Source organism: Sebastes fasciatus, chromosome 4, assembly GCF_043250625.1.
Source record: "Sebastes fasciatus isolate fSebFas1 chromosome 4, fSebFas1.pri, whole genome shotgun sequence".
NCBI lineage: Eukaryota > Metazoa > Chordata > Actinopteri > Perciformes > Sebastidae > Sebastes > Sebastes fasciatus.
This window is the reverse complement of record NC_133798.1, coordinates 6,621,922-6,646,132: the sequence shown is the minus strand read 5'-3', so window position 1 is coordinate 6,646,132 and position 24,211 is coordinate 6,621,922. Positions and strand designations below refer to the sequence as shown.

Here is a 24,211-nt window from a genome sequence, read left to right as displayed (position 1 = left end):
TCGACAGATTTTTGAAAATTTAAAATTTCAGTTAGACAATGATTTGTGCACATATGATTCCGATGTACAACATCAGCATTTTCTTTTAGATCGTTTTATTGCTTAGTTTTTCGTTTTACATAAGAAAGTAGAGATAAGTAACTGTAGGCAACTGGTGTAGTAATAATAATAATATAATAATAATAATTATAATTTATATAACACTTGTCAACCCCCCCCCCCATGACACCGTGGGTTGGTTTTCCTCCTGTCCTCCCCAATTTTCTGAGTCACCAGCCGCCACTGATATATATATATATATTGTCATACATAGTACAATGTATAGTGAATGATAGCTCCAGAGCAAATCTAACAAATCGATAAATAGAAAAAATGATTTAAAAAATAGATTAAAAAATAGGATAAAAAATAGATACAATAAAAATATTAGATGGTGAAATGATAAGACAATACAACAATATCATCAGTATATGAATACATATATATATATATATATATATATATATATATATATATATATATATATATATTTTGGTATTCTAGTTTGGAGGTAATCATGTGGTATCAACATATACAGTCATTTTTTCATAATAAAACAAGAGTTTATACTAGTTATCCTTATCTGCCCTTTAAATCCAGTATCTCTTTGCACCACTGTGAACTGCACAGGATTAATGTCTGTCACCCAGACAGAGCGAGTGACGGTAACAGGGAGGGAGTGGCAAACGCAGGAGCCTCAGACATTCACAGCACAGGCTCTTAAACGCACACTCTCAATGTGCTGTAAGTTAGACTGGACAAAATGTGAGCACCATGTATGTGGACGTGTAAGGACTGTACAACAGCTGACTGAAGCCTAATGGGGGCTGGAGCAAGTCAGAATTCAGGTAGGAATGAAATACACAGGACATCAAATGACCTTAGTAGAATCGTCTGGTTTTTACAGATCGGATTTAAGGATTGCTGCTTTAGGAATAAATACATTTTTTATCCAGATTCTTCATAATATTCTGTTTGTGTTTGTCTTAAAGTGCAGGGGAGGTATAACTGTACATGGACTGTATATTTTTCTGTCTATTGACCTGCCACCCAGATAACTTGAATTTCTTTTTGCTTTCAGTAAATATTTTTCATTAACAACCATGGTACATGGTTCATTAACATCAAGTTAAGAATTCATTTGGCATTTATATATGTATAGCTGTACAAATGATAGATATGTGTCCTCTGAGATGAAGGTGCAGATGACCACTTGTCTTTATTACTGTAGAATTAATGCTGATCAGCTTTAGTAACAACTGTGTCAACAAAGCAGCTTTTTATGATGATGTTAGTTTGTACTATGCCTCAGCTCCCTCATCTACATGGAACAATTGTGTTCAGCAGTGTAAAACGTTGCTTTTTTTTATCAGAGCAGTTGAATATATTAAGATACCTAATTGTTATTGATCATCGTTAATTATAATAAACACTAATATGATATAGACACAGCACTAACACTCTTAAGAAATTAGCACAATCCAATTTTAAAGGTGCTTCATACTAAACATAAACACTGTGACCATACACCAGCATACACACACACACACACACACACACACACACACACACACACACACACACACACACACACTGCTTGAAATCCTCTATCGTCAGCAGGATTAGCTCACCTGAACTGCAGGCCTTGTCCCAGGCCAATGACTGTCCGGTAGTTACTCTTTTATCACTGCGATGACTAAATTTAGTAGACAGGAATTAAAACAGAGGCTGGAGAAGATGGCGTATAGTTAAAGAGCACATTTCATGAGTTCATTGGGTTCATTCATCATGTTTTAATGGGTAAATATTATAGTAATATATAATTAGTATTTGGTGTCAGTCAGTGTGTATCTTCCACCTCTCAGTTACAGTTACAGAGAGCCCCCCACCACCACAGGCCATCTCTGAGTCAGATTCAGCCGACTCCTCTCCACGTCCACCTGCCATCATCATCACAGCTCCGTCACGAGAGGACATCTATGCCTCGCCAGCCACCGTGACGATAGCCGATGCTCTCAAAGAGCGGAGGCCTACTTCCACACCCTTTGTAGTGGGGAAGAACGCGGTTACCAGACAGTAACTCAACACCACAGAAGGTAAAACAGGAATCAAACTTTTGGTATGATCAGAGAAAGCAGCAACAACTCTGAAACTTAAAGCTGCAGAGGGTAGAAATGGAGCAAATGATCAAACTGTCACTATATCCTGATAGTAGAGCATGAGGCAGGTAATCTGAAAAAAAATCATGTGCCTCCGGTGTCCCGGTGTCCTCTGGTGTCCTTCGGTGCTCCTAATGGCATCTGCAAGATTTCACAGACCGGAGGAAAACAACCAATCAGAGCTGATCTGGTGTCTGCCTTCTCTCAGCAGCTGTCAATCACTCTCAAACTCGGACCAAACGGTCAAACTAGGCAGCGCTGATCAAATATGAATCAATATTCTGTTACTGTAATGCCGATTTCTCTCCTCAAATGTTTTCAGAAACATCTTGTAGTGTACTGTTTAGCTGTAAAATGAGAACGTTTGTGACCCGGCAGCCATTACAGTACACTACAAGATGTTTCTGAAAAGAGAGAGAAATAGGCATTACAGTAACATAATATTGATTCATATTTGATCAGCGCTGCCTAGTTTGACCGTTTGAAAACTTTCTGCCTACAGAAGCTTTAAGAATTAGGAAGAATTGACCTATACTCAGACCCACACTGAGTATTTATTGGACCTACTGCTTCAAGTTTGACCATTCTTTTAAAAAAATCTCTTTATGGATGTGGAATACAAATAAAATGCTGGAGTACTTCTACAGTTACTGCTTCTACACCTATGCTTACTACACTTCTTGCTCACTTAGTACTTCCAATAACAATAATTATAGCCATATATTCCATGCCATTCAATGTTAGGACTAGTGTGACTACATCTGTGGTTCAATTCTTGACATTATTTTTAATTTTTTATTACAGTTTTCCAAGAAGAACTCAAAATGGACTTCACAAATACCAGCCTCCTGTTGACCTACGGTGTCCCTGCCTGTTCAAAGCATCAAACTCCGGGAAAGCTCGCAGTTGTCCAACAAAAAAAACAATGGAGGCGCCCATCTAAGAGTGCTGCGGCCTGTCGAGTTGAAGCCATAACAGAGGATATTATTGTCTTCTGGGGCTGAAAACGACCTTAAATGAAAGAATGGACACCGTGGGAGAGGACGAACCGGACCCTATAAAGCTGAAGTCCATCAAGAACAATAAAACATTCACAGTGCCTCAGAGTGACCGGGTAAGAGGAGTGACGCCAGACTCCACTCAGGAACTTGATAGTTTAATGTTTACCTGCTGATCAGCAACCATACATAACTCATAGATCACAAGTTAACAATCAGCACAACTCTACATGGCATAGTTTACAATTCGGCATATATTTGACACAGGTTATATTAAATATAATAAAGAAAATGTCACTGTTTAGATCCGCTCCATATAAATGAACCACAATCCGTATACAGGGGTTCATTGATAATCAAGGTAACGTTAGTTATTAAAATAGCTGATTTTTAAATGGAGTTTGGTATTATCTCCATCTAAGAGAGTCTGTCGGTTGTTTAAGTAACTTAATAAACTATCTGAGCTTATGAGGGCACATTGTGGAAAAGTAATTAATCTGTATGTGTCTGTGTCTTTGCTGTATGAGTCACTTAACTTTCACTTTAGTGCACTTCACTACTAGTGATTGCTTGGGGAACCCTTAGTGTCCTCTCTGTCTTTAGGGTACCTTTTTTAGGACTGAGGAATAGTAATCACTACCCTGAGACACGAAGTTTTGTAATGGCAAATCCTTCTCAGAGCCAATTCTTCTTAGTGGCTCAAGGCGCCTGTTTGGTTTGATAATCACCATTAGATCCCTTTTATTGATTTCTTGTTATTCATCATTTCATTTCAACTTCACTAAATGTTCACTTAAAGGTCCCATATCATGCTCATCCTCAGGTTCATACTTGTATTTTTGGGTTTATATTAGAACATGTTTACATGCTTTAATGTTCAAACAACACATTATTTTCCTCATACTGTCTGTCTGAATATACCTGTATTCACCCTCTGTCTGAAACGCTCCGTTTTAGCGCATTTCAACGCAATTGCAATGGAATTGCGTTGCTAGGCAACTGCTTGGGTCCATGTTTACTTCCTGTCAGCTGATGTTATTCACATACACTGCAACAGGAAATAAACTGGGACACATTTAGAATGTTTACGCTTAAAACTGTGAAATTTTCTAAATATTGTAGATTTGTGACATCACAAATGGACAGATATCCTGACGGCTTGTTTCAAACGCATAGTTTGTGAATACGGGCTGTGTGTATTTATCCGTGATTTGAGCTTTTTGATACTTTCACAGTATTTATATAGCACTTAAACCTGCTTTTTAATATAAAAGACATGAAAATCTCACTTTTTACAATATGGGACTTTAAGTAGTTCTGAATACATAAAACATGTCACATGGAGCTATCCAAAGGAATAGTGCAACTTCCCAGTGTCTGTCCATTAACCACATTTATCCTTTAAGCACAATCCTGGTTGTAAAGTAATGTTGTATTAAAAATACACTGTAAAAAGTACTACTACTGGAGACGAGCATGATGCATGAAGAGAGCCTCCGTGCCATCTCTTATCTTTTCACTCTTTTTCAGTTTGGGAGCTGCAGAAGTGTTCGAGAGTTTGAGAAACTCAACCGCATAGGAGAAGGAACTTACGGCATTGTGTGTAAGTCATTCAATTTGGAGAGACTATAGATTGGTTTGACTAGGAAATTAAAAATATCGGATCATTTTAACCGTAGTGCTCAGTAGATAAACTTTGTCCTGTTCTTGATATAGACCGAGCGCGAGACACCAAGTCAGATGAGATTGTAGCACTGAAGAAGGTCAGGATGGACAAAGAGAAAGATGGTAAGATCACTGCTCTAATGCTGATTCATATGTGTTCATATGAGTGTTTTGAATGCATTGTTTTTGTATGTACTGTATGTGTGTCTGTCTTTGCTGCATATAATTACCTTATTGGGGAATACAAGTAGCATCATTTGTCTTGGTCATTCCAATTACAATCTAGTGCCTATTAAGATTTTGGTATGCCTTGTATATAGGGGTGTAAGAAAATATCGAGTATCGCGATATTGTGTTTTGTGATACTATCGATTCTCAAAAACACTATAAATTGATATAGTTATATATAAAAAGCTAGTTTATATAGTTTACATGCAAAGATTAACTCTCACTTAATACTTTATTTCATTGATGAAATGATGATGATGCTGGATGTTACAGAGACTGATGAAGACAAATGCAGATCTCACTGTTCTGATTGCATAAAAAAATAAATCTACTTTTTTAATCAGATTTTATGCATATGGTGGTGTGTTCTTTTAATATGACAGTTTTTCTAAAATTTGATTTAAAAAATCGCAATATATCGCCTTTCTTATAGTATCGCAATATATTGAATCATAACCCCTGTATCGTGATACGTATCGTAATGTCAGATTCTTGCCAACACACAGCCCTCCGTGCCATGTGGAAATGTTGGCCTGATGGTGGTGTGTAGAGGAGTTGAGCGAGTTGTTATGGAGATATATATCTCGCTCTGGAACAGTGTTGGACACACCAGCTAACCTGTAATGTCATCCTTCTGTCCCACTTTTAGCATTGCAAAAAATTTGAGTCCGCAATTTATTTACAGTTTTTGTTTCATGGTGTCCAAAATGCCTGAATCGTTTCATTCCTGATTTTCTTATCGTTGCTGTAGTTTGCCTGTTAAATTGATCTGTAAAAGTTGTTGAAGCTGCTGATGCCCTGCTCTTTCTCTGTCAGGGATCCCCATCAGTAGCCTCAGAGAGATCAACCTGCTACTGAGGCTGAGACATCCCAACATAGTGGAGCTGAAACAAGTGGTTGTTGGCAGTCAACTGGAGAGGTAGTACACGAATATACACACCACCATAACGGTGGATTCACAAGCAATACAAGAGAATATTATACAAAGTTAAGGCTGAACATCTCTCTGGGTGAAATGTAACTATACAGAATACATTTTTGATTAATAGTTTGCATGCATAGATTAACTCAGTCAATACTTTATTTCATTTGCAAAGAGATGCACCCTCTCAGTGTATGTGCCCTCTCATAGTGCTATGATGTTGGATGTTACAGAGACTGAGAAATGAAAACGCCAATCCCACTGTTCTGATTGCATTAAAAAAGTAAACATTTTTACTCAGATTTCATGCATATGAAGGTGTTTTCCTTCTACGACAGTTTTCCTAAAATTAGATTTAAGAAATTGCAATATATCGTCTTGCTCACAGTATCGCGATATATTGAATTGTAACCCCTGTATCGTGATACGTATCATATCGCCAGATTCTTGCCAACACACAGCCATACAACCTTTTTAACTGCTGTTTGTTAACTGAATACTTAATCATCTATTTTTCTTTAATTCTGTTTCTTGTTCAGTCTGTTTCTGGTGATGAGTTACTGTGAGCAGGATCTGGCCAGTCTGCTGGAAAACATGCAGACACCGTTCTCTGAGGCTCAGGTAGGACAGAGTAGACTTCCTAAATCTAACGTTTAACAAACTCCAGCATTTACTGATTTGTACTTGGCTTGAATTTTTTGAACTAAAATTGAATGTACCTATTTTGTCTTCATTTGTTTGTACTATTACTGCTGGATTTGTATGCCTCTGTCGTGCCGGCGACAGCCGTGGCTGGAAGCATTATGTTTAGCATCATGTTTTCAGATTGACTCTTCGTCCGTCCGTCTCGTAAAAGTTTTCCGAGGGGCTGGCTGGACAATCCCAAATATAAAGCCTGGTTGCCTAGGGATTCCAAATGGGAAAAGAAAGACAGATGCAAGCTTTGGTTAGATCTAGGGATGCACCGATCCGACTTTTTCAGTCCCAATAGCGATACCTGGGCTTTGGGTATCGGCCGATACCGAGTACCGATCCGATACCAGTGTTTAATTAATCAGCTGTATGCCTCACTGTGTGGAAGTGACTGGAGCTGGACTTAAACATTGCTTTTCTAACTTTGTAAAACAAAATGTGACAAATAAATACACAGATATAAATTCATTTAATTTTGCTTTATTATTAAAATAATAAATCCTACACCAGCAACTTGGTAAAAAAAATATATTAAACAGGAATTAAAATTACAGTATATAATGTGTATAATATATAAACATAAAAATGAATTTAATAGATCGTCCCCATTGTCACCGATGTCAGATCCAGCATCGGTATCGGTGCATACCTAGTTAGATCATGGGGGGAGGCAGCAGTTGTAAGCCATATGCAAAGGCGAAAGCCCTGTCGTCATGTTACAGCATCCCCTACACCAAGTCACAAAATCAAATATGGTTTGAAAAATCAACCGAAAATCCTGGAAATTTGAGTCTGGAAAAGTATGGTATTTTGTAATGTGAAATGTGTAGGCACCCTGTGATGGAGACTAAGCTTGTCTGCCACCAGTGGTACTCCAATAGCAGCCCTTAGTAGACTTCTTAGTAGACTTTGTTTAGTTCTAAGGGGCCACAAGCCGTAAAGATTGGGAGCCAGTAGTGTTGTGAATGAAACCAGTGCAATATTCTGATAACTGTTCTCATTGTTGGTGGGGTGATAACTGTAATGAGTATGACAGCTGTTGTATGATTATAATTGCCAGTGAACATATCTGAACTAGATGAATCTGTAGAGAATTCAATAACAAAGAAATAATAAAAAACTTATTTTTTATGAGGACCCCTTTGAAATCCCCTCAGGGAGCCCTGATTGTAACTAAACATCCTCTTGACAAGGAATCATTCATGTGATCCACATGACTCCTTGATTGCTGGGTCACGTTGTGTCGTCTGCATTATAGTGTTTTCTCTTCTGTTGTCCTTTTTCAGGTAAAGTGTATCATCCTTCAGTTGCTCAGAGGCTTGGAGTACCTCCACCACAACTTCATTATACACAGGTCAGTCCCAGATATTTACTGGAAACACCAACAACTAACTCAAGTTTTTTCTGTACTTAATATACTATGGACAGAAAGTAACTAGCATGAATTTGCAATATCTGCGACCACATGCTGTATATGTATAAATCCACGCGTGCAAGCATTCACAAACCGAGTGTCTACCAGAAATGGTTCATGAGTTATGAAAGAGGGCACGGCTTAAGTGTAGGGGGCGGGGATAACCGACACCATTGGAACAGGAACTCCCAGCTGAGACCAATGATAACCAAGCACCGAGGAAGAGCGCCGGTCGTTGATCCCAACTTTCGTAGTGGTCAAACGGCGGTACTACAACAGCCGTGTCCGTCATGTGACGCCATTGGGCCCAAAAATACTTTTTCCATTAGACTTACATTGGGAAAGAGCCCCCCTAGACCACTAGGAGAAAATTTGTATTAACTCGTTCCCTCGAGATAGGTAACTCGAGGGAACGAGTTACTTCATAGTAACGAAAACACAACGATTCTTAGTTTCGGGTGATTATACACTATTGAAAACATAGTTCTGAATATTATATTCAATTCCTGCTAAAAGATCCACCGAAATACAACACACCGTTCCTTTAAAGCTGTAACTGAAGAGGTTTAAAGCCGTGTTCCATTCAACTCCACAAATGCAAGACAAGTTGAGGATTGTACAAGGGGAGGAGCATTGTACCGTCTCTTCTGTGAGCTGCCTCGTTATCCTCTTCAATCTTGTTATCAGGGACCTGAAGGTGTCTAATCTGCTGATGACAGACAAAGGCTGCGTTAAGATTGGTGAGTCATCACTTTTAACGTAACCACTTCTATAGCTCTCGCTATAATCACATTATTCCTGTACTGACATACATCCCAGTACTGACCTTTGACCTCTCTCTCTCTCTCTCGGACAATGACTGCCTTAGATTTTTTTATATTCTTCCAGTTTGATATGAATCACTGTTTACTTCTATCTGCTTTTCCCTATATGTAAAACACGTTTATTTTATGTAAATCAAAGTTTATTTATATACCCCGTAATTAAAAATAACCTAAACTTAGCATTTATAATTAGGTTTTATTTTTCCAAATGTTATCGGACCGGATTGATCAGATTGTGACAGTAACTGCAACTATACACACGTAGAGAGGTCGTATTTTTTATGTATATATTTATGTTTTTTTGTTTCTGTTGTATGCAGCTGATTTTGGGTTGGCCAGGATGTACGGCATCCCCCAGCAGCCCATGACGCCTCGAGTGGTCACACTGTGGTGAGTGTCTGCCGGGCCTCTCAGCCATGTTTACCGTAAATACTGATTTAGCCTAATTCTGTTCACATCTGTGTGTGGATGAGTTGAGTTGTGCTTGTGCAACCTCAGTGGAAACTCCTCCTTTTAATCTCTATCAGTAATCCTCCTTCATTAGATCCAATAGCTCGGGCTGACCAGGTCTCTGTCACGTTATGTGCTTCACCCCACTCTACCCCCCCGTCCTCCCTTCATCTCTTTGCAGGTACAGAGCTCCAGAGCTCCTCCTAGGGACCAAGACCCAGACTGTAGCTCTAGACATGTGGTGAGGCTCCAACCTCTGACATTATGAGACACAAATACACATACAGTACATCCACTTTATGCTTTTATCACATCTTAGAACAGCTGTTCTCAACCACTGGGCCGGGGCCCATTGGTGGGCGTCAGAGCGCCATCTAGTGGGCCATGGAGGTACTGCCAAATGGTTAGATCAAATTAAAAAATATATTTTTGGGGTAATTCACAAAGCTAGTTAATTTCATATCAAAATGTGCTCAAGAATTCACATAAATAAAAAAAACATAGCAATTCAAATAAAGCTTAATTTCAATGACCTTACGTTTGAATATCACCATGCCAACCACGACACATCAATTAGAGACAAAGGTTGCGTCCGAAATTCCACACTAACATGCTATTCAGTACGCGAAAACAGTATGTGAGATATTTTAGTGTGTCCTAAACCTTAGTATGAAACCAATAGTATGCAAATTGCATACTATTTACTTACTATATACTGCAGCGGCATAAATATCCCAAATTGCAATGTCGTAGGGATGATAACATTCATAATAAACGTTGACGGATATAATGGCAGGCAGTGATGGTGGGGGTAAGCAAAATATTTATTTTGGTCATCACAGCTGACAGTGGCATAACATGTATTTACAGCCCAGTTTATTTTTTTTCGTTTTTTTGTTATGTTATTTTTTCCTCGTTTAGTTGAGAAAGTGGTCCTCAGAAATTTTTTAACAGTCAAAAATTAGCCTTAAAGGGATAGTTTTGGTGTTTTTAAGTGGGGTTGTATGAGGTAATGATCCATAGTAGGTGTATTACTTACAGTAGATGACGGTCGGCGGAACGGACAGGAGCACCAACACCGGAGCAAAGCAATACAGCGTTGTGGACGGGGACCGCAGAAAAACGTACGTTTAGAATATTTTCCGACGGCGAACTGAACTGAAAATGAAACGTATCTGTACTGTTTTAGGTGAGCCTTTTTTTTTTAGACGGCTAAAATATGTTTTGCCTTCCCCAGTCCACACTGTATTGCTTTGCTCCGGTGTCGGTACTCCTGTCTGTTTCTCCAAGCTGGGTGCACGCTGACCATCATCTACTGTAAGTAATACACCTACTATAGATAAGTTCCTTATACAACCTCACTTCAAAACACTCTAACTATCCCTTTAAGTTCCAGAAGGTTGAGAATCTTTTCAGGGGAGAATTATAATTTCATTATATGCATTTATTATTATTATTTATTATTATTTTTCTCATGTTCATCACAATCAGAGATATTGCAGACTAGCTCTCCCACATAAGGAGCCAGTAGGAATAGATGGCTCAAATCGTTAGCTCTGAACTTGCCATGATGTTTTTTTTGCAGGGCTGTCGGCTGCATCCTGGCTGAGCTGCTGGCTCACAAACCTCTGCTGCCTGGAACCTCTGAGATCCAGCAGGTCGACCTGATAGTTCAGCTGCTGGGAACACCCAATGAAAACATCTGGCCAGTGAGTACTGCGGCTCTCAATATGTCTCCAGCATGAACTAAACTCTCTGTGACTTCTGACGATGTTAAAGGTATTGAGTTTGTGTGCGTGTCTCAGGGTTTTTCTCAGCTGCCTCTCATCGGTCAGTACAGTCTGAGGAAGCAACCGTACAACAACCTGAAGAATAAATTCACCTGGCTGTCTGAGGCTGGACACCGACTGCTCAACCTGCTCTTCATGTACAACCCACAGCGCAGGTGCACACACACACACACGCACACACACACGCACACACACAGGCACACACACAGGCACACACACAGGCACACTGAACTTTAAAACCAAGTCTGAACCCTCAAACAGCTCTAGAAGTGAGGGACCGGCCAAAGATGTCCTCACTCTGAAGGTCGAGAGATCAAGGTACCCCTTTGAAAATGACCATCGCAGTTTTTCTTTGCTAAAAATGTGCATAACTTTGGAGCGTTATTTAGCCTCCTTCCCGACAAGCTAGCCTGGCATGGTTGGTACCCGGGGATTCTTCAGGTTTTTCTAGTTTCATATGATATCTGTAGACAGTAAAGTCGGTCTGGATCGCGGGTCTCAGAGGGTTAAATATCAGTGCGTTATTTCCCTGTATTTAACAGTATCGTTATCAGGAATTCATAACACAAAGCTGATTTAAATATGATGTTATTTTCCACACCTACAGAGCAGTTACAATTCTTTGTCAGATATGCTAAATTCGCAAGAGCCATCAATAACTGCTCATTGTCTGTTTTCCTGATCCAGAGCTACTGCCAAAGATTGTTTGGAGAGTTCCTACTTCAAAGAGAAACCTCTACGTGAGTGAAAGGTTTTTGGATATGTATCCACTGTTAATCCCACACTGCCCTCCGATGTGCTGCTAGTCATTCATCTTGTCTCCGTGCTTCTCTGTGCAGCCTGTGAACCCGACCTGATGCCAACCTTCCCCCACCATCGCAACAAGCGGGCCGCTCCTCCGGCAGAGAGACACTCCAAACGGAGCAAAGTGTGATAGCATAGATCTGCTCATGACGAGGTTTTACTGTGGAAACCAATTCAATTAGTGTCAACACATCGCTGGACCGGTTACACAGAGCTCTGCGGCGTTCAGTGTAATGCCCGCAGAGAACATTTGAACATTTTAAAAGGCTTTAAGCGCACATTCTCTAATGTAGATCCAGTTGTTTTGCAGCGCTGTGAACTGTTTATAGGTTGTTAGATTTCTGGAGTATTTCTTAATATTCATATTGCTGCCAAGGTCTGCGTACTAAATGAAGAGGAAGTAATGAGGACAAAGTTGCCTTGACAAAGATGCTGAGGCGTATTGTCCTTTGTCGCGAGCATTTATCACGTTTTAGATGTGCTTTTAGAAGTGGCTCTGCTGTTCTGTGATCAATTTTCGATCCCGACATCAAAATGGTAAAACTGTGAAAAGGCATGACGAGTAGGAACTGAACCAACTTGCTTGAGCTCTGCCCACAGTGTCACTGGGTGTGCGTGACGGCCTCTCTCGGCTGTGTGTCCTGTCAAAGTGTCCTTGAGGTGAAACACTGAAACCCTGAATCCGCTCGCTTTTTGTTACCTGTTATAGGAACAGTTTCACTAGTTAGTTTGACTTTGGGAAATATGCTTATTTAGTTACTCAGATGTCTGCGCTGAAGCCAGTTTCACAGTAGCTCCATGTTTACTGTACAGATATGACAGTTGTATCAGTCTTCTCATCTAACTTTGAGCAAAAAAGTGAAGACGCATTTTATCTAAAAATGTCAAAGTATTCCTTTAAGAGCTTCAGTAGACAGAAATGTTTTTGCCATCATTGGGCAAATAATAACCTTTCAGCATATTGTAATTCAAATGTGAGAGAAAACTAGACTTCTGCACCTCCTCATGGCTCTGTTTGCAGGCTTTAGAAAATCTAGCCCGGGACGGGAGACTTTGACCAATCACAGGTCATTTCAGAGAGAGAAAGAGAGAGCATTCCTATTGGCTGTGCTCCGGCTGGTGGGCGGTGCTTGGTATTTCCTCGACAGATCTCAACATGGCTGCCAGGTCACAAACTTTCTCATTTTACAGCTAAACAGTACACTACAAGATGTTTCTGAAAACATTTGAGGAGAGAAATAGGCATTACAGTAACAGAATATTGATTCATATTTGATCAGCGCTGCCTAGTTTGACCGTTTGGTCAGAGTTCACGAGTGATTGACAGCCGCTCAGAGACGGCAGGCTCCAGATCAGCTCTGACTGCTTGTTTTCCTCCGGTCTGTGAAATCTTGCAGATGCCATTACGAGCACCGGAGGACATCGGAAGACACAGAGGAACATGATTTGTTTCAGATTACCCGTCTCATGCACTACTGTCAGGATATAGTGACCGTTTTATAAAAATATTTTTTTTTAATCATCTTTACTCCAATCTCGCCTAATGCTGCTTTAAGAGCTTCAGCTTGGATGCCTATAACGTTCTGTAAATAAACATTAGTAGAAATCGCTGAAAATTTGACTGTAGAGCTTCTATGTAAGGAATAATGTACAGCGAGCCGGTCATTGTTGTGAAATAAACCCTGACAGACCCTCTGAAGGGGTTTATTTCACAACAACGACCCGCTAACTGTACATTATCCCGCTTATTACACTGCTACTTACTGAAGAAATCAATATTTTGACACAAAAACGGTCCACCAGACTCCGACATCAGAGCTGCGCCCATAGCAACAGTCTGGTATACATAGCAACGGTCTGCTATACATAGCAACGGTCTGCTATAAAGAAATAACAGACTGTAGAACGCTGTGATTGACCAATGAGAATCGAGTATTCAACACAGCCGTGTAATAAATATGTTTAAAACCATCAGCTGTTGAACATAATAAAAATGTCAAACCAGCAACTGTGCCTTTTTGTCATTTGAAATGTCAGTTTTTATTAATGCAGGTTAAATCAGTAGTAATGGTTACATGGCCAGCGGCAGGTTAAATCCCCTTACAGGGACGTTAATAAGTGACCTCACGCTTGACCCAGTATGTACCTCCTCCACAAACACACAGGGATACTAGCGCTGAGCTATCACATGACATGAGTTCGCAGACAAGCCTGTGGTTCTGGTGTAATAGTGAGAGGTCAGAGAGATGGTACAGAACAAACATCTAATAGCAGATTTAAAAAGGTTATATGGAAATGACTAACCGTGTGCTCCTAGGGCTAGCTTTCCTTTATGTCTCTAAGCTGACAACAGGACAAACACTATTTAAGCTTGAGAAGGAAAGCCAGGCCTGAACAGACAGTAATGAAACAATAGGGTGGCGTCTGCCTCAGAGTAGAACTTGGTGTGTACATTTGCCTCCCAAAAGGAAAAAAAAACTCCATCATGAAACATCAACAAAATAAATACTTCAAGTGTAAACATACTGTACCTCTATTATAGTCAGTCAAGTTGAATAAATAGTGTTCGGGCAAATAAAACAAGATGTTTGATTTAAAGAGATGTGCTTGATTAAAATATTTCTGTTTTCAACAGACACAAACTTCAATAAAAGAAAATCCAAGAGGGAAGACATCACAGTACGCAACCACACAGACAAGTGTATTCTGGGAAATGGAGTGCTGATTTAAATAAAGCAACTGGAGCTGAGGTTCAAAGCTCATTCTCGACCTTGGAAACAGCATCTATGAGCTTTCAATCGTATCACATGATCTTCATCAGTTTGCCCAGAATTTCTTTCATGGACTTCTCATCAATGCTGGCTTAAAAGCTGTAGTGATGAAGATCATGTGATATAATCAAAAGCTCCGGAAAAGCTATTCAATGTTGTTTTCCAAGGTCAAGTATGAACTTTCAACCTCAAATTCTGAGCCAACGTGGATAGAAAAAAAATGGGAATTTGAACATTTGCAATACTGCTTCATCTGCTGAAGAAGATCACATGATATGACCGAAAGCTCCAAAATAGCTACTAAATGAATCTTGTGGTGAGATTGTTTTCTTAAAACCGACCAGAGGTTTACGACTGAGTTAAAAAAACAAACACTTTTTCAAGTTTTGGACTGAGGAGACGTGGTGTTTGGCTCTCAGTCAAGCACATCTCTTGTATTGTAAATATTGAACATGAATGCCTTGCTCAGACCGAGGTACCGGCCTGATGCAGACACACTAAGAGCTGTAGAGGGGACAACTCTTCATCAAATAACAGGGCTCTCAACATATAGACATATACATTAAGACACACAAGTTTCATAAAAACACTTAAGATGCATTCACACACTCGCATGCCTGGCAGGAGAACTATCTGCTTTTGTTTTCTTCAAACGTCTCTGTCCTTCATTGCGACCCGAAGCAAAGTGCACAAAGGCAAACAAACGTACAGTCCTTCAGTCAGATAGACTCGGCCCAGAGGGGGACAAACTGTGCATTTTAGATTCAAACGCAGCTTTTCTTCACGTCAACGCAGGTTAGATGAAAAGTTCTTGTCGTGAATACGCCGTAGTGACTGCTTTCATGGAGCATTGTCTGAAATGGGGGGAAAGACATGGGTTCTATTGTCCAACTACCAAATCACACCAAGATTTTCTATTGTAGCATTTGGTCAACTTCCTCCAAGGATTCAAAAACTCGAGCCCGGATGATTACAAGTACAAGTTTTCTTGCCCTTTTTTCTTTTTTTTTTTGTTGGAACAGACCAGTCATTTATTTTGAAATCCGTGAGAGGCAGTGAACCAAGCGCTCAGCGGAGAGATGAAAGCTTACAGGATGGTACAGCATTAGGTAGGGGTGAGGGGTTTATTAGGAGCAGTTTGACCCCTCTCTTGGACCGGGGAGAAGTGGGGCAGGGCGGGGTGGGGTGGGGCTCTGTCTCTCAGCCCTCCATCCCAAAGTCCTCTGTGAACTTCTTGACCTTAAAGAGATCTTCTGTGTTGACTGTGGGACGGGTGGTGGACAGAGAGCGCAGCATGTCCGACTGCAAACGACAGAACATACAAGTCATTTTGGGTTTACATTGTTTTTTTATATCCACTTTACCAGTTTACCAGACACTGGTCTCAGAGACGGGTTACAAACATGCAACATGGTATGACATCAGAGCAACATGTTACACATCAGTAGAATCACTTTACTTGTCATGATGACTATCATATCAGCAATATTGAAAAGCATTTGTCCACATTGGGATCAAAACGGAGCTTCTAATAAAAACTAGAATTACCGCCTCGTGGCTGTACGCCTACGCCAACCAGTCAAGTTGCAGTTTACATCCATGTGTGTCGAAAATGTCATTATTTTTATCCAATTAGACATTTGTGTGAGTTATGGCCAAAAACGTGTTTTGTGAGGTCACAGCAACCTTGACCTGTGACAAAGAACATATATCGCCTAGAAGTCAATTGTTCATTCCATTGCAACGTCAGCGCCCAGCAGCAGAGCTACGTTTCCACCACTTTGGACTGAAAGTGAAGACCGGACGCCAGCAAAACGTCCGCCTATAAAGTGCCGTATAAAAGTATTGTCATATTCTAGCGAAATGGCCCGTGTTGAACAACAAAATATTATAAATATAATAAGCGTTTTCAGTCCAAAATGGCGGCAACGGCTGTCAAAACAAGCCACCAGAGTTTCATCTCTTTGCTTCTATACTCTTTACCTATGACCACAAAATCTAATCAGTTCTTCCTTGAGTCCAAGTGGACGTTAGTGCCAAATTCGTTCACAAGAATGGGACGTACGGATAGATGGACAGACCGAGTGAAAACATAATGCCTCTGGCCGCAGCTTTTGTAGGTTCAGAGGCATAAAAATATGTAGCTTAATAATGTAATTGATGATTTAAGTGGCATATTAATACATTTTATTCTTACATTTCATTCCCCACATGACTGTTTCATTGTAGCTGCAGCCTTTTCCACTCTTATTCCACCACTCAGGTGAAAAAGAAGTGACTTTGAGAAATTACTGTAGAATTGTTTTAAATATTAAGAAAAACTCTTTATCACATAAGATATTTTTTAAATCCTGGCAACATCAATAAGTGCCCAGTAAAATGTACATATAATATTGCTGTTAGACAGACCTTATCAAACATTAATTTGTTTCCTTCTAACCTCCATCATTGGGCAAAAATTCCATAATAACCTTTCAGCTTATTGTAATTCAAGTGTTCTGAGAGAAAACTAGACTTCTGCACCTCCTCATGGCTCTGAAATGAGGCGTTGCAGCATTGATCATATCTGTGTTGTTCATTAATATACTGTATGTGTATCTCACCATGCAGACTATGGGCTCCAGTAGCTTATCACTAAGCACATCCATCCAGGTCATCTCTACGGCTGCAAGGTCACCAGGAGAACAAGGAGTCAAGAGGTCGTCCACCATCAACTGGTTGTTGCTTCGGGATGGACCACGAACCTGCAGGAGTAAGAACAAGAAAAAAAAAGCTCAATAGTAATGGTGAAAATGATTAACCATAACAGGGATTCAACTGACATGGGCTTTTGAGGATTCAACGTGTTTTCCCCCTCTGGATTTCTTCACCTTTTTGAAGTGGGTGGCCGACTGGACCTTCCTAACAGGCTGCATGAGGGCGTCACGGACGATGACGCTGATGTCGGCGCCGGAGTAGCCGTCCGTTTTATGGGCTAGCTGCCGTATGTCAGCCTCGCTCAGGCTGTGTGGCGTGTTGCCCAGATGAAGACGAAACATCTGAGACCGAGCTGGCTCCTCCGGCAGAGGGATGTAGATACGCTTCTCGAATCTGACACACGACAGAGGACAAGATCCGTTCAATCGCACATTCAACAGCTGCTCAAAACATATAAACACATAAGCTTGCAGGTTTCACACATTTAAAGCTGCAGTGGGTAGAAATGGAGCAAATATGATTAGAAAAAGTTATTTTTATAAAACGGTCACTACATTCTGACAGTAGTGCATGAGACAGGTAATCTGAAAAAAATCATGTGTCTCTGTGTCCTCCCGTGCTCTTAATGACATCTGCAAGATTTCACAGACCGGAGGAAAACAACCAATCAGATCTGATCTGGAGTCTGCCGTCCAGCTGCCGTCAATTAGAGCCAGCTGTCAATCACTGGCAAACTCCGACCAAACGGTCAAACTAGGCAGCGCTGATCAAATATGAATCAATATTCTGTTACTGTAATGCCTATTTCTCTCCTCAGATGTTTTCAGAAACATCTTGTAGTGTACTGTTCAGCTGTACAATGAGAAAGTTTGTGACCCGGCAGCCATGCTGAGATCAGTTGAGGAAGAAAGTTGGAGTCTTTTTCACAACAATTGTTTTCACCGATTATCTGACTCATGCACTACTGTCAGGATATAGTTACATTTTTATAGAAATAACCTTTTTTTTTATCTGATTTTTTTCAAAGTTACCAACTGCAGCTTTAACCGAGGAGTACTGAAGTGAGCTCTGACCTTCTGCGGATGGCGGCGTCTAGCACCCAGGGGATGTTGGTGGCTCCAAGCACCAAGATACCATCGTTGTTGTTTCCCACACCTACAAAACCAGAGAGCTTCAGTCAGCTCTATATGAGCACTTTCTGCGTCCCTCGGTGTTCCTACAGGGTTATGTATTTGCATATTTATGACTTTGTAGTTTTCTATATTCACTCATACAGTACATACAACATACAGGATTTGATACTGCATATTCTTCACTGTGCAGTATCATTGTGCCTCAGTCTGATTTGTGCTCATTCCTCATGTCATTAGGCTCACCTTGCATCTGGACCAAGAACTCTGTCTTGATGCGGCGGGCGGCCTCGCTCTCATTCTCGTTCCTGGAGCCGCACAGAGAGTCCACTTCATCGATGAAGATGATTGAGGGTTTGTGCTGGCGAGCCAGGTCAAATAAGTTCTTCACCAGCCTGGGAGACACAGGGAGAGATGGAGAGACACATGGACAGGTTTAAATCTGAACTATTGCCAAATAGGTGCTTCTGCTTTTCGCTTTGACACCAAATCCTCCGCCATCTTCTTGTCTGTCAACTTGCTCTCGTCCCATGTGTGTGAAATTGGACTCCTGCTACTCTGAACTGAAACTCCGTACGGAGCAGACACATTCACTTTCAGTTTGTAGCGTCCGTCCGACTACATATTGATAACACGGAGCTGATACGCGAAAATGAATTAAATGGGTTTTATTTCTATAAAAAAAAGGTAAACAACGTTGGGGGCGTAATGTAATCGGTGTGTGCCCAACCACAGTGTAACACCGGTAACACCGACCACCGCCGCAAACCTAGTTTTGATTGAAATATTGAAAATATGTTGAGTGAACCGGTCATCCAGTAACAAAAGTGTTGATTGTTGACGTTCATTTAAAGGGTTGAAGAGTCAGGTTTCCACACTAGTTAGGCTGAAAACACCGAATAAAATCAACATCTAAAAGAAATTATAAAACACATTATTGCTATGTTTCTGTGCTACAATAAAGAGACATACTTCTCACTCTCTCCCAGCCACTTGGACATGAGGTCTGAGGAGGAGACGGAGAAGAAGGTGGAGTTATTGGCCTCGGTGGCGACGGCCTTAGCCAGGTACGACTTCCCCGTCCCCGGAGGGCCGAACAGCAGGATGCCTCTCCACGGAGTCCGCTTGCCTTAGAACACAGAGATCATGTTGGTCACATGATGTCATACTACGGGACAAATTGCTGAGGTACTATCCAACAGAGGTCATAATAAAACGCTATTTGACATTTCAAAACATCTAAAGTGACTTTTCAACTAATTAGCAGTGATAATGAACAAGGGTGGCAACTTCAATTTTCACAATTGATTAATCTATCAATTTAATTGATTAATACAATCAAAGAAAAGTGTGAGAAATGCCCATTAAATATTCTTAGAGATCAAGCTCACCTCCCCTAATCACTTCAGATTGTTTTGTCTGACACATAGTGCAAAACAAAAAGTTCTCTCACATTTGAGAGGCTAGAAGCAGAGAATGTTTGATGTTTTTGCTTAATAAATGATTAATTGAATACCAATACTGTTGCAAAATAATATTCTGTCAATTGATCAAAAAGTGTTTCAGCTCTATATTTACCCTTCAATGTCACATAGTAATACAACAATGGATAATGTAAATTTTTAGCTCCAAGCACATCTAAAAAAATTTACCTCTGCCACATCTTTTTAACCATTTGATTTCAGTGTATGATAATTAGTGGGTGTAAACAGAATTACAGCGGGAACATCCCACAGTACCTGTAAAGAGGTGAGGGAATTTGATGGGCAAGATGACGGCTTCCTTCAGAGCTTCCTTAGCTCCCTCCAGCCCAGCCACATCATTCCACCGGACATTGGGCTTCTCCATTACGATGGCACCTGGACACACAGGAACAGCATGATTGAAACTGACAATGCAGAGGGAAGAAACACTTTAAGTGGGGATTGTACACCTGTAGCCCTAGCACAAATAAGACCTCATAACCCCCCTGAACCCCAGACTACTACTAATAAATAAAAATGTATGCAAGGTTACATTTGATAAAAAATTCCATTACAACCCGTTCAGGTGAAGATATAAAGCAGCAGTGATGGTTATGATGGTTATGATGGTTATTTATACAAAATATAAATAACCATCGTATCCATTGTATCAGCAGACCACACTGATTTAATTAGGGATGCACCGATGCTGGATCGGATATCGGGCCGATACTGATTCAAATAGCTGGATTGGATATCGGTGACAATGGGGCCAATCCAATAAATTCAATTCTATGTTTATATACTATACACATATTTAATTCCTGTTTGAGTTTTGACCAATTTGTTGCCGCATTAAAAAGGTTTACGCCTGAATTGTAATTCCTGTTTATTTTGAAGATTTTTTTTTGCCAGTGTATGTTTGTTTGCTGGTGTACAATTTATTATTTGAATAATTAAATACATTTATAAATTTACAAAGTTAGGAAAGCGATGATTAAGTCCAGCCTGATGTTGCCTTACACATAAAAGAATGATCCCAGTCACTTCAACACAGTGAGACATACAGCTTATTAATTAAACACTGGTATCGGATCGGTACTCGGTATCGGCAGATACCCAAAGCCCAGGTATCGGACCTGAAAAAGTCAGATCGGTGCATCCCTAAATCTAATATCACAAACATCATATCAACTGGCACCCATACACGTATACTCACCCATAAGTTGCTCCTGCAGTTTCTTCTTCTCTGGGTTTTCACCCTCGCTGTCACTATCACTCCTAGACCAGACACAAACACAGATGTTGACACAAATACTGTGAAGCCCACAGACTTGAACGTGTTTTCTGAGAGGGCAGAAGATAGACAGCCTACTTGTCATTGCTCTGTGCCTCCTTAACAGGCTTCTTTCCCTGTTTGTCTTTATTTTTCAGATAGTCTTTAAGTTTCTCCGCCCGGTCCAGGTACTGCATGCACTTTGCTCGTATACTCTCCTTCGCCTTGTCGCTGTGGGCCTCATCTGAGGGGAAAGATGAAAATTCCAAGCAACAATGTGAATGAAACCCACCGATGTTTGTACCAACGGAAATGTGCAAAACTAATTTTATTTATTATATTTATTAGTTTACTTGACAGGGACAATACATAGGCATTGTTACACTTAATTAAAGTGCAACCGATGCAAGGTATATAGGACTTCTAGCCATAGCTAATTTGCAGACCTTGTCCCTGGTTAGGCTTTTAAGAAAAAGAAAATAAATAAATAAATAATACAGAATAGCACATCTTACATAAAATCACATAATGTAACATTGTACATTACAATCAATTTACATATGTACTGTATGTTCCCAAACAATAATCAGTGATCACAGGTTTGGTTTAGTTTCAGCCAGTGTTTCACCTTTTCATTAAACTAATTCAACTACCTGCAGTACTCACATTTGATGGCATGTAGGAAATACTCCACAGCGTGCTGGTACAGTCGCAAGGCCTCCTCATAGTTCTTTGCCTTGTCTTCCTCTGTGGCTTTGGTCACAAGATCAATCGCTTTCTGCAACAGATGCAGAGAGAGACAGTCAGAGGACAAATGTGGATGTAATGTAGCTGTGAGAAGGATTGGGGGGTGGAGACAGAAATAAAGGCACGTTAGTCATCCTCACATCAGTCTGCACATGTCAACACTGGAGCTTAAACCAAAACACAAGTTATACAACTAGCATAACAGTGAATACAATGGGATCTTAACAGTTTCAGTGTGCTATTTCTTAAAGAAATTATAAACTGGGGGAAAAAAGTTCGGAAATTGTGTTTGGTCAATTATTTCTCTGTTGTTACAATGCTAATGGCCATTGTATTTTACATCGTTGGAAAGCCTGTTTATTTACCTTCACAATGATGTCCAACTTGTAAGGATCATGCATTTGTGGGATGAGCAGCACAGCTGATTATGTGGGGAGCGCCCAAGAAAAAATTGCCAAAATGCTCTACCAATGGTAAACAGTGTATTCTCCTGTTGGTGTTAACTCTTGTTTTGAGTTGTTTGGTGGATTGGATGATTGAACTCTCTATCAGTAACAAGGAACAAACAAGACATATTGGCTATTTTACACTTTATTCATTTAATACACCATCAGGAGCCTCAGTAGAGGGTGGAAGATCCATATGCAGCCAAAACAGCCTGGCACCTCCTCCTCATGCTGTACTGCTCATCCCACAAATGCATGATCTTTACAAGTTGGACATCACTGTGAAGGTAAATAAACAGGCTTTCCAACGATGTAAAATACAATGCCAATTAGCATTGTAACAACAGAGAAATAATCCACCAAATACAAGTTTAGTTATTAGACTAAAATGTTCTATAACGTGTATCTTTGTGATGGAAACTGTGTGTGAGCAGGTGCTAAAGCAGATAACGGTGAGAGCGCGGCTGGATCCACACATTCATAACCCAAAACCAGAGACAGCTATTGCTTTATAGTATGTAGTTAGATAGCACCGTAACGTTAAATCTGGTCAACACTCATTTTATTGTCAAGACAATGTAACGTTAATGGACTGTTTGCAGGCTCAGTTAACTAAACTGGTTTGCTCTCACAACACTAGCGGGCTTTAGTCAGCTGTTCTGCTAGCTGGCTCTCTGCACTGCTGTCTGTCTACGGCTGAGACAAATTATGCCCAAGGCCTATTGAAGGAGGTTGGGCCACGCGTCATAGCACCGGGGTATCACACATGCGCAGGAGAGTCTGGTCTGCCCTCGCCGAAATTGTGCCAATCGCAACGCAGGACCGCAGCTTCAGTCACACTGCGCATGCGTCATAACCCACACCCCGAGACCAGTGTCCTCACCTCCTTCAATAGGCCGTGGTTATGCCCCGTTAGCAAGATAACGGTAGCTGTAGCTAACAGCAGCCTACCTGTAATGTTGACGTTGTCATTTCATCTCACTCTGGTGCTCTGCTCCCAGGTTTATATCTTCTGACCCTACCCAGAGGCGGATATGTGGAGAGGTGACCTCGTTAACAGCCCTGTGTTGTGAGGGGACAGGTTGCTCTTGACATGACAACAGCGTCCAGTCCGTTATCTTAGCTCGCTGCTGCTCCGACAGCTCTACACCGCTGAGACAACGAGCTGCATCAAGCTAGCTGAGACAGAGACGACTTCCGGTTAAACCTTTCACAATACATCACACAATGACAAGCATAATGACCTGCGAATGACAGAATACACACATTCAACAACTAATCAACACTATTTTATGGATAGGATCTTCGCTAAATGAAATTTCCATTCATTTTTTGTATTGATATTTTCAGGCTAAACTTGACGAATAGTACAGTGGGAGTCTGGATGTATAAGAATACATCCATGAGTGGAGATGATGGCTGCTGCCGCCACCCAGCGGCCATAGTAGTGCTATAGTAGTAGTAGTACCAGGGATGTAGGAGTTGAAAAAGACACATATGCCCAGAATAAGACTAGAAATATACATTAAAGGTCCCATATTATAAAAAAGTGTGATTTTCATGTTTTTTTTATTATAAAGCAGGTTTAAGTCCTATATAAATACTGTGAAAGTATCGAAACACTCAATCCACAGGGAAATACACACAGCCCGTATTCAGAAACTAAGCATTTGAAACAAGCTGTCAGGATTTCTG

At 40.5% G+C, this 24,211-nt stretch overlaps 2 protein-coding genes across 2 annotated transcripts; one reads left to right on the top strand and one right to left on the bottom strand.

The window, feature by feature from the left end:
- Positions 1–1,890: 1,890 nt before the first annotated feature.
- On the top strand, positions 1,891–14,569 carry cdk10 (cyclin dependent kinase 10). The gene is made up of 14 exons (XM_074631695.1): positions 1,891–2,135; positions 3,003–3,312; positions 4,727–4,799; positions 4,913–4,984; positions 5,906–6,008; positions 6,551–6,632; positions 7,991–8,058; positions 8,806–8,858; positions 9,263–9,332; positions 9,574–9,633; positions 10,978–11,101; positions 11,198–11,337; positions 11,870–11,922; positions 12,022–14,569. The coding sequence occupies exons 2-14, from the start codon at positions 3,223–3,225 to the stop codon at positions 12,114–12,116; spliced, it is 1,083 nt and encodes a 360-aa protein (XP_074487796.1). The 5' UTR covers positions 1,891–2,135; positions 3,003–3,222; the 3' UTR covers positions 12,117–14,569.
- On the bottom strand, positions 14,002–23,777 carry vps4a (vacuolar protein sorting 4 homolog A). The gene is made up of 11 exons (XM_074631692.1): positions 23,468–23,777; positions 21,990–22,101; positions 21,423–21,567; positions 21,267–21,328; positions 20,324–20,443; positions 19,557–19,713; positions 18,831–18,979; positions 18,528–18,609; positions 17,628–17,847; positions 17,361–17,501; positions 14,002–16,059 (listed from the first exon to the last, which is right to left on the bottom strand). Exons 1-11 carry the CDS (start codon positions 23,486–23,488, stop codon positions 15,958–15,960), a joined length of 1,311 nt encoding a protein of 436 aa, XP_074487793.1. The 5' UTR covers positions 23,489–23,777; the 3' UTR covers positions 14,002–15,957.
- Between the last annotated feature and the right edge of the window lie 434 nt (positions 23,778–24,211).